The sequence below is a fragment of the Mytilus galloprovincialis genome, chromosome 7, assembly GCF_965363235.1.
Source record: "Mytilus galloprovincialis chromosome 7, xbMytGall1.hap1.1, whole genome shotgun sequence".
Lineage (NCBI taxonomy): Eukaryota > Metazoa > Mollusca > Bivalvia > Mytilida > Mytilidae > Mytilus > Mytilus galloprovincialis.
Window position 1 is genome coordinate 43991850 of NC_134844.1, and position 14541 is coordinate 44006390.

At 30.8% G+C, this 14541-nt stretch overlaps 1 protein-coding gene across 3 annotated transcripts in view; it reads right to left on the reverse strand.

The window, feature by feature from the left end:
- Positions 1-4734: 4734 nt before the first annotated feature.
- Positions 4735-14541, reverse strand: part of LOC143083078 (cysteine and glycine-rich protein 1-like) — a 42303-nt gene continuing 32496 nt past the window's right edge. For all 3 annotated transcript variants that reach the window (XM_076259271.1, XM_076259272.1, XM_076259273.1), the window contains 7 exons: positions 14073-14242; positions 12682-12847; positions 12049-12209; positions 10950-11115; positions 10245-10386; positions 8011-8104; positions 4735-5168 (listed from right to left, as the gene is read on the reverse strand). In XM_076259271.1, coding sequence (XP_076115386.1) covers positions 5101-5168; positions 8011-8104; positions 10245-10386; positions 10950-11115; positions 12049-12209; positions 12682-12847; positions 14073-14242 — 967 coding nt within the window. In that variant the 3' untranslated portion in view covers positions 4735-5100. The remainder of the gene's footprint in view (positions 5169-8010; positions 8105-10244; positions 10387-10949; positions 11116-12048; positions 12210-12681; positions 12848-14072; positions 14243-14541) is intronic.

Consider the following 14541-nt stretch of genomic DNA (forward strand, 5'->3'; position numbering starts at 1 on the left):
TTCTGCAAATGAAAACCAGCAGTAATGAGACCACTTTGCTTTTGAATAAAACACCATTTACAACAGATTTTTATACAACCTAAAAATATCTGCTTCCATATAAAAGTATGACATCATCATCATCATTGTCTGAAGATCTTTGGTTTCCAGGCAATTACTAAGTATAAGGATGTTCGCTTGTTATGTTTTGGAATTTTTGTCAGATTTTCTAAATCCTCTGGTTTTATCCTTATGAATGCCTTAAAAAAATTTGCCCAATAAAACACATTTTTTTTGTTATAAATCTTTTACATGTTTTTGAGAACTTAAACTTGTCAATGTTACAAGTAGGAAAAGTAGAGGGAGAACATTTTTCCCGCCAAAATTTCAAAGGCAAATATCTCGAAAACAAGCACATTGACCTATATATTTTTTTTGCTCTTTTGATTCCTTTATTAATCCCTTATCAATATAAACTCTTGTTTTGAAAAGCTTATCATTTTGCAACTGAGAACTCCCATAAGTGTATGGATCTCTACGAAATTGTACTGACATTGTTCCATACCACACACACCACACAAGGAAGGTTTGAATTGATTTGTGAGGTATTGTTCCCACTAGTTAAGAAATTAGGGGCAAAATCTTTTTCGTGTTTCAGGACAATAACTTTTGATTCAGGTGAGGATCCGGGGGGGGGGGGGGGGGGGGGGGTCCAGGGGGTTGGAACACCCCCTTTTTTTGACAATCAATGCATTTGAATAGGGACATGTAGTTGGAACCCACCCCCTTTGTCCTGGGTTAGGAACCTCCTTTCTAAAATGGCTGGATCTGCCCCTGCTATGAGTCTATGGATCTCTATGAAATTGAACCATAAGGTGATTTAAGGGGTTATGGGATTTGCATGTCTATTTTTTAACATATTTCAAAGTATATAAAGTCAAAACTAATTTGCATTTAAAGCATTTATTACACAACAATCTATCATGTTAACTCTCACAACCAGACTGTTAACACATAATTAACAAAACAACTGGTCAGTCTGTTAACATTAACAATAATGGCACCTACAGTATGACAACAATAACTGGTATATATAATTTAAGCCATGGAAACAGTTCACATCCTTATTACAATAATTATAGTTAAGAAGAGTATTTTGAAGGAGATTATTTGTGTGCAAACTCTGCTCACTGATAATTTGAAGTCCAAAGGACTTTATTATGAATTTGTTGGTGAATGTCTTCATAATACTCTATATTTACAATTCCAATAACATGCACTGGAAATTATGTCTAGGTTAAATATTTAACCAACATATTGTGTTAACATTTAAGAGAAATTTATTGTATAAACCTGCAGAATGTCTATTAAACAATTTTTAAATTAAAGAAAATTTCCAAATTCTTCCTCGATATTCATTATTCAAGAGGTAAATGTGAATTTGTTGAATAAGTGGAACCGAATTTCTACTTATTTGACTCTCAGTCATAAACAAACAAAAGAAGAAAATAGTCCCAGTTATTCAAATGTTATGCAACAAATTTTCATGGAAACTTAAATAAAAAATGTTAAAAAAATATCAAAATTCTTATTCTTGTTTACATAGTATTCTGAATAAAATATTCTTTGATATAGATTCTTTCCACCATGCGTAATGAAAGTTCAACATATGGGGCCTTTTTATGACATAAGCAAATGTTTCAGGTCTTTTACAGTATCAGTAAATTCTACAATATTTTTTTTTTAATTTTCATTAATTTAGTTTTTGAGTTGCTTTTTATAATCCTTTCAAAGTTATTTGTAAATGAAGATTTAATTGGTACGGCATTACAAGTTTAACTATTTTTTTTGTGAACAATCATTTCACCTTGAATGCTTTTTTAGAGCTTTTTATAAGTACTGACTTCCATATATAGGAGAAACAGAAAATTCAAGCAATTAAACTAAGATTTTGCAGACTTCTATCAAACAGCTGCTATATATTGAGGTATCTGATGTAAACAAGATAATTTTCAAAACAGCTTTTGATAGGTTTATCATAGTATTGATCACATGGAATTTAATAAGGTAAACACAAGTATGATTTTGGTTGAAACAAGGATGGTATTTGCATTAAATAGTGACTAATATATAAAAAAAGAAGATGTGGTATGATTGTCAATGAGACAACTATCCACAAAAGACCAAAATGAAACAGACATTTTAAAACAACTACAGGTCACCGTACGGCCTTCAACAATAAGCAAAACCCATACCGTATAGTCAGCTATAAAAGGCCCCGATAAGACAATGTAAAACAATTCAAACAAGTTTTGAAAACATGTGTGAAATTAAAAGCAAAATTTTGATCTATACATATCACATTATACAACAAAAATATATCTTGTATTAACATAAATTACACAATGACTCTTAAAAACGTGCAAAGCTTAACAAATGGGTAAACAAATAAAATGATCTATGATTTTGATAACAAAATGTGCAAAGGACTTGAGTTAATTGAAGAGAGTAAAGGTCAATAGATTTAAACATAATTTCAGGATGTAAAAATGCAATTTAAAGGCTTCCATTATGCCTTATAAATGACATTATGTTTCCTTTAGTAATTTTCAGTATACAACATATAATACTAAACCTAACCAATAAAGCAATAAAGGGAAATAAAACTTGCCCCCAACTAAAATTTAATATTGTACCCAAGACATGATAATATTCATGGACAGTTCTGATTCAAACAATAAACATATCCAAGTCAAAAAGTTAAAATTGCAATAATTTTTTTTTTTTTTTTTCAAAGACGGCCATTCTTATACAATTTTGAAATATGAAAATTCTAAACATTTTTATTATAATTTGATTTGAAGGCTTTCTAAATGGACTTCAAAATGAGACAATAACAATAGAAATACACAAAGTATATCATGTTGAAATATACCTCAACAGTTGCTTGTTGAAAATGAAAAAATAATTTAAGTAAATTAAGACACAATACAAGTGTGATATTGAAAAAGCCCTATGACCCCTATCATATAAACTTTATGATATACCTCAAGTAGATGTTTTATACAGTGGATTGATAAAGCCTTTTGGATCATAATTGATATCAATGATATGACTGATTTGTTTCAGTAAATGAAAGTCACTAGGGTCTTTTATATTGAATTTGCATGATAATTTAAAAAAAAATCAAAGTGCATTCTTATATAAAAAAGCACCTAAAATTCAAACATAATCTACCGGTAAAATAAGAACATAGAAGTCTGTAATACTAAAATGAATATAGATCTAGTATACTAAAATGTACATATATAACAAATAAGTGTTCAAAAAAACATATCTTCAATGATAATACTCAGGCAATATCCCAAAACTTTGAAATCTTTGGAAAGATGACACTGCCCTTGGTTTATGTCAATTTTTTCATCCCTGTATACTAACCAATTCAGCTGATAATGTAGTAATAACCTTGAAGGCCGTACAGTGACCTATAGTTGTTAATTTCTGTGTCATTTTGGTCTCTTGTGGAAAGTTGTCTCATTGGCAATCATACCACATCTTCTTTTTTTATATTTACATCATGTTTTTTATTAATCTACTCACCCTCCTTGACATTCTTCAGCAAGGGTTATCTACCTTACTTATGACCTTTGACTTATTGCAGAAAGAACAACAGTATCTGGGGATGGAAAAAAACAGTTATAAAGGAGATTTTAATGCATCTTCCCCCCAAAACTGGACATTTCAATAATGATTTAGCATATTCCTGAAAAGCATTCAAAATTATCTATAATGAACAATAACAAGTGAAATAACTCACTTATAAACTCTAATGAAAACAAGAAATAGCATACTAGATATAAAGCAAGTCTAATTTTAAAGATAAAGGGAAACTAGATAAGTAGGGTTTTAAGGATATTGCCTGAATATTAAAAATTCCAAAAAAAAAAAGTCTACATTAAAACATGTAAAGATTCTAAAAATAACTTACACAAATACAAGTAATGAATACAACCTTAATGTACAATACAACATATATTTTTATATCAGATTTTCATTTTAAACCTGATCATTTACACTTCTCTGTACAAAACTTCCAACTGTGTTCAACAAACTTGAAAATCCTGTTCATACTGGTCATGTACAATTACTTCAACTAAAATACACTTTCTTTTTAGGGTGAATAAAAAATGCCCATAGATCAAAAAGATTTTTTAATTAAAACAGTTAATCAAAAGTCTGAAAACTACAATTGTACGGATGCAAGTCTTTATCAATTACTAAAATTATATTTTTTAATATGAAAATTTAGCATACAAAAGTTATCTTTAAACATGGAATGCACACAACCTTTTTTGTCTGGCAAGCAAACTGTAACTTTATGTTTCTTGATATGTGATAAGGGTGATATCATCTTAATAAATTTTGAATGAAAAGAAAAAAAATATTATAAATTGTTAAAAAAGTAAAAATGACTTATAAATTACGAGTTAACTCGACTGGTTTGATTTTGTTTAACAAAATTAAGAGTACAATTCAGAAAAAAGTCAGTAAAAAAGTATACTCATTTAGTGATAAAAAATTTCAATAAAATAAAAAAAAACATATAAATTTAATTTTATTATTATGACAGAGCATATTTCAGATGGTATATATTCATAAACAGATTTTAAAAAGGTTGATGACTAATGATAGGCATATAAAAATTGTGTTGTTGGTTATTAAACTAAACAGTCAAAGTATCCTTTTTATTACCAGCCAGTACCATTTAAAAAAAAAACTTTTTGAGATTCTTTTAAAAACAAATTAAACTTATATGAATATGATCTGTAAAAATGTAGGCAGCTAAAAGGTACACGACTTAAACATTCAGTAAAATAAAAAAGAAGAAATTTCATTAAAATATATTTGGCATTACCATATGCATAAAAACATCCATCCAATCAACATCAATGTTAACTTATACAATAATATCTTCATGTATAAAAAATCAAAACTAACAAACATTTTATGCATAAGGTTAAATTTGTCAGACATCCTGTTCATTTAAAAAAATATGTGATAATGCCAGGTTTGATTTTCTTGAGTAGATATGTTCATCTTAAGTATTTCACATATTTCATTTTATCCTGTATGTTGAAGGGTTTGTCCAAATCCAAATCCTTTTGGTCCAAAATATTTTGCATAACATGCTGAAAAAAAGAAAAAAAAAGTTCTTGATAATTTTTGATAATGCTCTTTAGAAATTAATGTGATGTTTTTTTTTGCTTTTTTAAAAATCAGACATAATGCACAACTGCAGCCATTATGTGATTGACACTATGTATACAGCAAAACAAAGTGAAAGAAAGATGGAAATGTTCAAAATTGAATATTGAAGATGAATATTTAGCTATCTTGGATGGAGAACTATTGTATTCAACTGGATGTTCATACATGTATTTTAATGTAAGGTTTCTTCTTACATAAATCAATTTTGGATGTAACACGTCTTCTGATTGGCTGAAAGTGTTTTGTCTTTCTGCTCATAGACATAATTTTGTCTTATGACCATGAGGTAACCAACATTTTCTCATGATTTACTCCTTAAAATAGGAGTTTGGATTAAATTTTAAGGACTGACTAATACATGTACTTTTGTTTGTTTTACAAATTAACATAAACAAGAATGTGTCCACAGTACACGGATGCCCCACTCGCACTATCATTTTCTATGTTTAAAGGACTGTGAAATTGGAATAAATTCTCTAATTTGGCATTAAAATTAGAATGATCTTATCAAAGGGAACATGTATACTAAGTTTCAAGTTGATTGGACTTCTACTTTATCAAAAACTACCTTGACCAAAAACTTTAACCTGAAATTTGCACTATCATTTTCTATATTCAGTGAACCGTAAAATTGGGGTCAAAACTCTAATTTGGCATTTAAATTAGAAAGATCATATCATAGGGCACATGTATACTAAGTTTCAAGTTGATTGGACTTCAACTTCATCAAAAACTACCTTGACCAAAAACTTTAACCTGAAGCCAAAAACTTTAACCTGAAATTTGCACTATCATTTTCTATGTTCAGTGAACCGTAAAATTGGGGTCAAAACTCTAATTTGGCATTTAAATTAGAAAGATCATATCATAGGGCACATGTATACTAAGTTTCAAGTTGATTGGACTTCAACTTCATCAAAAACTACCTTGACCAAAAACTTTAACCTGAAGCCAAAAACTTTAACCTGAAATTTGCACTATCATTTTCTATGTTCAGTGGACCGTGAAATTGGGGTAAAATCTCTAATTTGGCATTAAAATTAGAAAGATCATATCATAGGGAACATGTGTACCAAGTTTGAAGTCGATTGGACTTCAACTTCATCAAAAACTACCTCGACCAAAAACTTTAACCTGAAGCGGGACAGACGGACGAACGAACAGACGAACGAACGAACGAACAGACGGACGGACGAACGAACGAACGGACGCACAGACTAGAAAACATAATGCCCCTCTACTATCGTAGGTGGGGCATAAAAATGTAATGAACAATTTTAAATATCCTGCTATACTTAGATAGACATCGACAATCTTCATAGACAATCTTCATAGACAGCACAAATTATTAGTTATTCTAATATGACGTCCTTATTACGCTTTGTGAACAAAGCCGTGTTCTAATGAGCACAAAATATGTTTGACACATGCGCACGAATTTACTGTGTATATTAACGTTATTTCCATCGTTATCCTTTAAAATATATACATTTAAGCAGCTAACATAAACTTTTATTATATATTTTTTATAAAACAACATATATTTACCCTGCTTGTAATTTTTAAACTTATCAAATATGAAATGTAATGCACAGACTCCTCGGGGAGGAAATGGGAAAAGCCAAACATTTTTACGGTATTTTCGTACGCTTCAACCTATAAAAATACTGTATTTGTCCTATTAGAATCGAAATAATTCCTTCATGTCATGCTCTATGCTCATTTTAACATGAGTAGGCATTATATTTGACCACATTTTACACCTCGCTAACGCTCAGTGTAAAATATCGACAAATATAATGCCTACCCATGTTAAAATGAGCATAGAGCATGACATGAAGGAATTATTTCTTAATTTTTTTTTAAATATTTCTTATATTTTGTTACAGCTTACTGCAAATTCAGATATTATTGCAATGTTTTTATTATTGCGAAAAATGGGACGGGGTCATAATCACAACAATTTAAACTCTTAATTTGAAATTGTTTATATGAAAAGAATAGGATTTTTCTCAATATCAAAAACATAACAAGAATGTGTCCAAAGTACACGGATGCCCCACTCGCACTATCATTTTCCATGTTCAATGGACCATGAAATTGGATAAAAAATATAATTAGGCATTAAAATTAGAAAGATAATATCATAGGGAACATGTGTACTAAGTTTCAAGTTGATTGGACTTCAACTTCATCAAAAACTACCTTGACCAAAAACTTTAACCTGAAACATGCACTTTCATTTTCTATGTTCAGTGGACCGTGAAATTGGGGTCAAAAGTTTAATTTGGCTTTAAAATTAGAAAGATCATATCATAAGGAACATGTGTAATAAGTTTCAAGTTGATTGGACTTCAACTTCATCAAAAACTAACTTGACCAAAAACTTTAACCTGAAACATGCACTTTCATTTTCTATGTTCAGTGGACCATGAAATTGTGGTCAAAAGTTTAATTTGGCTTTAAAATTAGAAAGATCATATCATAAGGAACATGTGTACTAAGTTTCAAGTTGATTGGACTTCAACTTCATCAAAAACTATCTTGACCAAAAACTTTAACCTGAAGCAGGACAGACGGACGAACGGACGGACGGACGGACGAACAGACGAACGGACGCACAGACCAGAAAACATAATGCCCCTCTACTATCGTAGGTGGGGCATAAAAGTTACATTTAAGTCTTAAACGACAAAATCACAATAATAAATGCATGCAATAATTTCTGAATTTACAGTAACTACAACCATATATGTAACTTACATCTACAGAAAACTTCATCTTCTTTATGGGTGAGTGTAGTAGAATCAAGTCCTTTCCCACAGGCAGTACATTTAAAACAGCTCTTGTGATATGTCTGTGAAAAAACAAATTAAAAACTGTTACAAGACAATAAGATCCTATGATGACATCATTACACCACTTGTTACGATTTAAAACTTTACAGATTGTTAGAGGACCTGTCTAGAGTGGAAGCCTTGTCTTCTAGATGCTAATTTCTTATTTGTATTTTTTGGTTGGTCACATAGACATATTCAGCATTTTATTATTTCTGGGACTTTATTGGCAAAGTGCTGGCAGGTGCATTTAAAACCAATCTAAATTGACTAGGATTGTCAGTTTTCCTGCCAAAGGTTATCTCTGTGCACTCCTAATTCCTCCACCACAAAAAAAGCCAATAAAGTGGTGTTTAACAACAATCAATCCTTTCATTTCATATCTCATTGTCTGTAATGGCTATGTTACTGGTTCTACGTAATCTCAACAAATGATGATAGCAAACTTCAAATATCCTTAATAAATATAATAAAATCTCTGTTTGCCTTACATTGTATCTACAAGCATTTTAAATCAGTATGTTATAAATGAAAAAAATGAAATATATGACACAATTTTTTATTTCATGTAAGAAGTCCATTTTGTAAATAATTAAAAAATTTTATTCTAATTTTATTTAAACAAAAGCTAAGAATGAAACAACAGTAAAGAGATAACTTTCTCATGAAATTGGTATTCAGTGAGAGGAAAGACTATAGCAAAGTATATAAAGGATTAAATAGACAAAATACATCCAAAGGAATTAAATGCACTTGTTCAAAGCATAGAAAGCTGTCTCTTTGATGCATTTGAAAAGCTTAATTTTGATTTAATTTTGATATATATTATTTATTATCAATTACAATAATTGCACCAGGAATCTTTAATCAATAATGTTAATGAAAACTGCATGCACATAGATATCTCTCTCAAGTAAAAATAGAAATGATACATTTTCTAGGTTAAAATAGAATTGAAACTAATACTGTGGATTCACAAATTTTTGTGGATAACAATTTTCGAATATTGAAGGAAACCATACACCTGGGATATTTTATTTCATGGTTTTACCAATGTCGGCATTTATACCAATAGAAAATGTGTACTTGGTTGGAAATTTGAATTCGTGATTAACCTCCACCCATGAAATCTACAATATCAAACCATAATTAATGAATCCACAGTAAACAGATCTCATTTTCAGAAGAAAAATTTATAATAGAGTCTTTCTAGTACAAATGTATCAGCATTCATATATAAACCTAAAAAGAATGCAAGTTTTATATCTAAGTTTTTAGATTACAACAATAGATTTCAGGAGATACAAATAATTTGCAACAGTGTTAACCTGATGATGATCTGCAGATGGATTTTCATCCTAGCAAAGAAAGAAACTATCTTAATATAGGAAGTGAGGCATAGGATAACATAAAATTACAGAGTTTATCTTATTCAATACAACCAGAGAATATCACTAAAATGCGCTCAACTTTTAACAACTTACAACAAATGTAAAATAAAGATAACGAGGGTTTTTTAAGAACTGAATGCTTCTTTTTGTTATTTTATATCAGTGTACAAGCATTTACTGCAGGTTCTTTTGTAGTTTGAATATAAAAGTAATTTCCTATAAGGGTAAATTCGGTAAATAAATATACTTCATCAGGGATCGCTCATTTATGGGAGAGAGCTCTGTATAAAACTAAGGTCCTGTGCTCTTCTAATTGGTAAATTATGTTTATAATAGATAATATTTTATAAATGGATCAAAACAACAGTTAAAATATTTTTTTTAAAAGTGATGAAATTACATTCTCTTTACAACAGGGTTGAAAAGTAATGAAGGTCGTCGGTAAAGGAATTAAGTTTGAATCTACAGTGTTTGTAAACAAGGCCATGTGAATGCCCAAAAATGTCACATGACCCTATGTCTTTATTGTTGCAAAAGATAGGCCTACAATTGTACTTTCATAAATGATATATCAAAGCTTTCTAATTTTTAAAGGTAAATCAGGTATACATTTAATTCAAGACATAGAATAGCATTAAAGTCAATGGGAGATTTTTTTCTGAATTTACACCTATAAATTTCTGTATTTGTCTCCCCTTTTCCATGTCCCCATTAATTCTTATCATTTACTGTTGATTGAAGACCCAGCTTTGAATTATCTAAGGCTTACCTGTCCTCCTCCAAATACTTTCTCTGCAAAGTAGACAGCTTTGCCACACCTAGGACAAATGTCCCCACCCCCTATTACAGCATTTTGTTTTGTATCAGGAAGCAGTGGTGCAGCCTGGGCAATAGATAGGCTGGATACATTTCTGTAATAAATATAAATGTATTCTTCATAAAATCATGTATTCTATAAATATGAGTTTGAAGTTGCATATGTGGAGCCCTAAACATTACATGTATTTTTAAGTATTTTGATTAATAAAAAAATCATGTTTTGTTGTTCAGTAAGTGTGGTTTGTTGATGTGGTTCATAAGTGTTTCTCATCGCTTGTTTTTTTATATACATTAGACTGTTGGTTTTCCTGTTTGAGTTGTTTTACTCTAGTCATTTTGGGGCCCTTTATAGCTTGCTGTTAGGTGTGAACCAAGACTCTGTGTAGAAGTCTGTTTTATATACATTAGACTGTTGGTTTTCCTGTTTGAGTTGTTTTCCACTAGGATTTTTGGGGCCCTTTATAGCTTGCTGTAAAGTGTGAACCAAGACTCTGTATAGAAGGTCTGTACGTTGACTTACAATTATTTACATTTTACACATTGTGACTTTTAGTTAGTTCTGAAGCCTCTTTTTGATCAATGATTCTTTTTTAAATGTAAAACCAATAAACCATGCATTATGTTTTATGGAAAATATTCCCCATATCAAGCTTACTCTCTAGTAACTTCATCAGGATTTCCTGTATCCATGGACAGTCCAGAAGCTCCTCCTGCGAATCCATATCCTTTAGGTCCAAATAGCTTCCCGTAACAATTCTTACAGTAAACATCATTGCCATGATCTGTACAGGTAGTACTATCTAACATCTTGTTACAGTTACCTGGGAAAGTAGTATTAACATGAGTCAAGTTTATTCTAATATATAACACCCTAAATTTCGAAGCTTATGGTTATATCCAGGAATAAACCTTATAAAATAAATGTTCTTTTTCTTTTCTCTTCTTTTCTTTATTTTTACAATTGTAATCCTTGACACAAGTTTTTATGCTTTAAAACCAAGAAAATGCTGTTCCTTGAATTTTGACATTTATAATTTTTAGTAATTTGCATATTTCCAGTAAAAAACCATGATTAGATCCATCCAAAAAATCTGCTAATGAGTTTTTCTACATATTGTGTATAATTTAAAGTTTGTATTTCCAGCCCATGATATTGTATAATTACCACATCTTAGGCAAAGCTTGTAGCATTTCCTGCCAATTGCATTGAATTCTTACCACATCTTGAACAAAGCTTGTGGTGTTTCCTGTCGTTTGCATTGACTTATTATAATTACCACATCTAAGGCAAAGCTTGAGGTATTTCTTGGCCATGGCATTGCCTACATACCACATCTAAGGCAAAGCTTGAGGTATTTCTTGGCCTTGACATTGCCTACCTACCACATCTAAGGCAAAGCTTGAGGTATTTCTTGGCCATGGCATTGCCTACCTACCACATCTAAGGCAAAGTTTGAGGTATTTCTTGGCCTTGGCATTGCCTATCTACCACATCTAAGGCAAAGCTTGAGGTATTTCTTGGCCATGACATTGCCTACCTACCACATCTAAGGCAAAGCTTGAGGTATTTCTTGGCCTTGACATTGCCTACCTACCACATCTAAGGCAAAGCTTGAGGTATTTCTTGGCCATGGCATCAACTACTTACTACACCTAGGACAAAGCTTGTGGTATTTCTTGGCAATGGCATTGCATACCTACCACATCTAAGGCAAAGCTTGTGGTATTTCCTGTCAATGGCATCAACTACTTACCACACCTAAGGCAAAGCTTGTGGTATTTCTTGCCCATGGCATTGACTTCCTCAGCAAAGTAAACACTTTTTCCACATTTAGGACACATGTTTCCCCCTCCAAACTTTTCACTACCATTGATCAAGGGTGCAGCCTGAGCTTTCTGATAAGTAGATACATCCCTACAAATTAAATGAAATGTCCTTCAATTTTCTTACTCTTTTTTCCCGATCACTATATCTGTATATAAAATATCAGTAAATTTGTTCAAGTCTTTTTCTAAAAATCTATTGATTTATTGGGTACAATATTTGGATTGTAAATTTCAAAACTCAATAGCATATCTTTTTGTTTTAACCATTTTTGTACTTATATGAACTGCACTTATGTTTCAGTTAGTTTTTTATATTTATCAGCATGAAGGTATTTTAGACAACTTACAGAAAAATTAATTCAGAATTTCCTATAAAAATAAAAAAATTCTGTTTTATTTACCATTTCAATTCATGTTTCACATTTCAATTGGATTGTTAGTTTTATTTTGTTTAGTACCTCTAGGTTTTTTTTTGTTATTATGAGTTAATGCACTATATAAAATCTTTTAAATTATTCATGTATATAATTTCATTGATGTTAAGCCGAATAATAATATACCTTGTAGTAATCTCCCCTTTAACGCCAGTATCCATGTTTAATCCAGAGGCTCCACCTGCAAATCCGTAACCCTTAGGTCCAAAACTTTTACCGTAGCAGGCCTTACAATAAATCTCTCCGTCGTGATCGTTACATGTTGTACTGTCTAATAATTTCTTACAACTATCTGTTAATAAACATGAAAATAATCAAATTCATACCATCGATTGAAATTCCTGGAAAAATAATTCACTGAGATTAATCAAAATAGACTATAATTTAGGCACCTTACTTACATAAATAATTAGATATTTCCAAGCCAGCTTTGTCAAAAATCAATTATAACAAAGGTCAAGCAACATTAACATTATTTTTATTAAGTTTCTTTATAATCTAAAAGAAATAAAGCAATAAAACTCGGGAAGAAAGACATCTTGCTTTTGAAGTATTGTCTTTGGAATTTTGAAACATAATATCCTGGTCGGGATCAGGTGACATAAATATAGGATAAAACATGAAAAGAAATGTTATAAACAATTTATTTCCATACTTCTATATACAGACTTGTTTAATCATAACTTTTAATAATCCATTTCCCATTTTCAAATTCATCAAAGATAGCTTCTTTTCTGCGTAAAAAGATGTATCCTCATTATATATAGTCGTAAATATTGTGAACAATAGAATATAATCCTCTATTTATACCATATATGTAGTAGCAACAATTGTCTAATTAGAATTGAAGAGACAAGATTAAAATAAATCAATATATGATAAAACCGCGGAGATAATATGAGAACAATAGGTCTTTTGTGTTCGATACCTCATAACTGATGATTAGTGCTCTAATGTTAGGAAAACTGGTCAGAAACAGCTGATACTTAATTATCTTCATCATATCAATATAGAAAATGTTTCATTCTGCAGTATATCTTTTGAATATTTTCTAATTAGCACAGTTCTTGGATATGGGGAGAACTGCTGGTCAACAAACTTTCAACAGTTTTCAACGCCATGATACATGTAATGGCTAATATTTAAAATAAAGATGAACAAAATGAGCTACCCAACCAGGCAACAAAACCAGTCAAGTAGTCAACATTCAGTTGTCAACAATTTTGATACATGTGTCTATTTGGCCTTTTTAACTTGTTTTAATCAAGCGCTACTGATAAGTCTTTTGTAGAAGAAGCATGCGTCTTGCATACCGGTACATAATTTTATTTTAGGTATCTATCTATTTTCACTGAACTAGTAAACATTTTTTTAAGGGACCAGCTGAAGCCTGCTTCAGGGTGCAGGATTTTTTGGCAATAAGAAAGTTTGATAGCCTTTAGTCATTGGTCAATTGTTGTCTCTTTGACACATTCCCCATCTCCATTCATGTTGATGTATGTACAACAGATACTTACGACAACTTAGACAAATTTTGTGCCACTTTTTTCCTAGTGCTCTTTTTTCCTCAGCAAAGTAGACCTGTTTACCACATCGTGGACAACCATTAGCTGATCCGAACCTAGGCTTCTCTGTTCCGTTGTTTAACTTGGGTGCTATTTGGGCTGTCTGTATGTGTGACACATTACTGAAAATAAAAAAATACAATAACATATCATCTGAACTTTTAAAAAAAAGGTATTTACAAAACTGTATTAGATTATACAGTGACCTTCCGTTGTTAATTTCTGTGTCATTTGGTCTCTAGTGGAGAGTTAATCCCATTGGGCCAAATTATTTGGTAATCATACCACATCTTCTTTTTTATAAAGCTTTAGATGTAAAATAGTAATATATCTTTTATGGCGTTTTTTAACAGAGCCAAAATAGTCATAAACAGCGATAACATTAATTTAAAATATGTACCAGTTGGTAATGCAGAGTTAT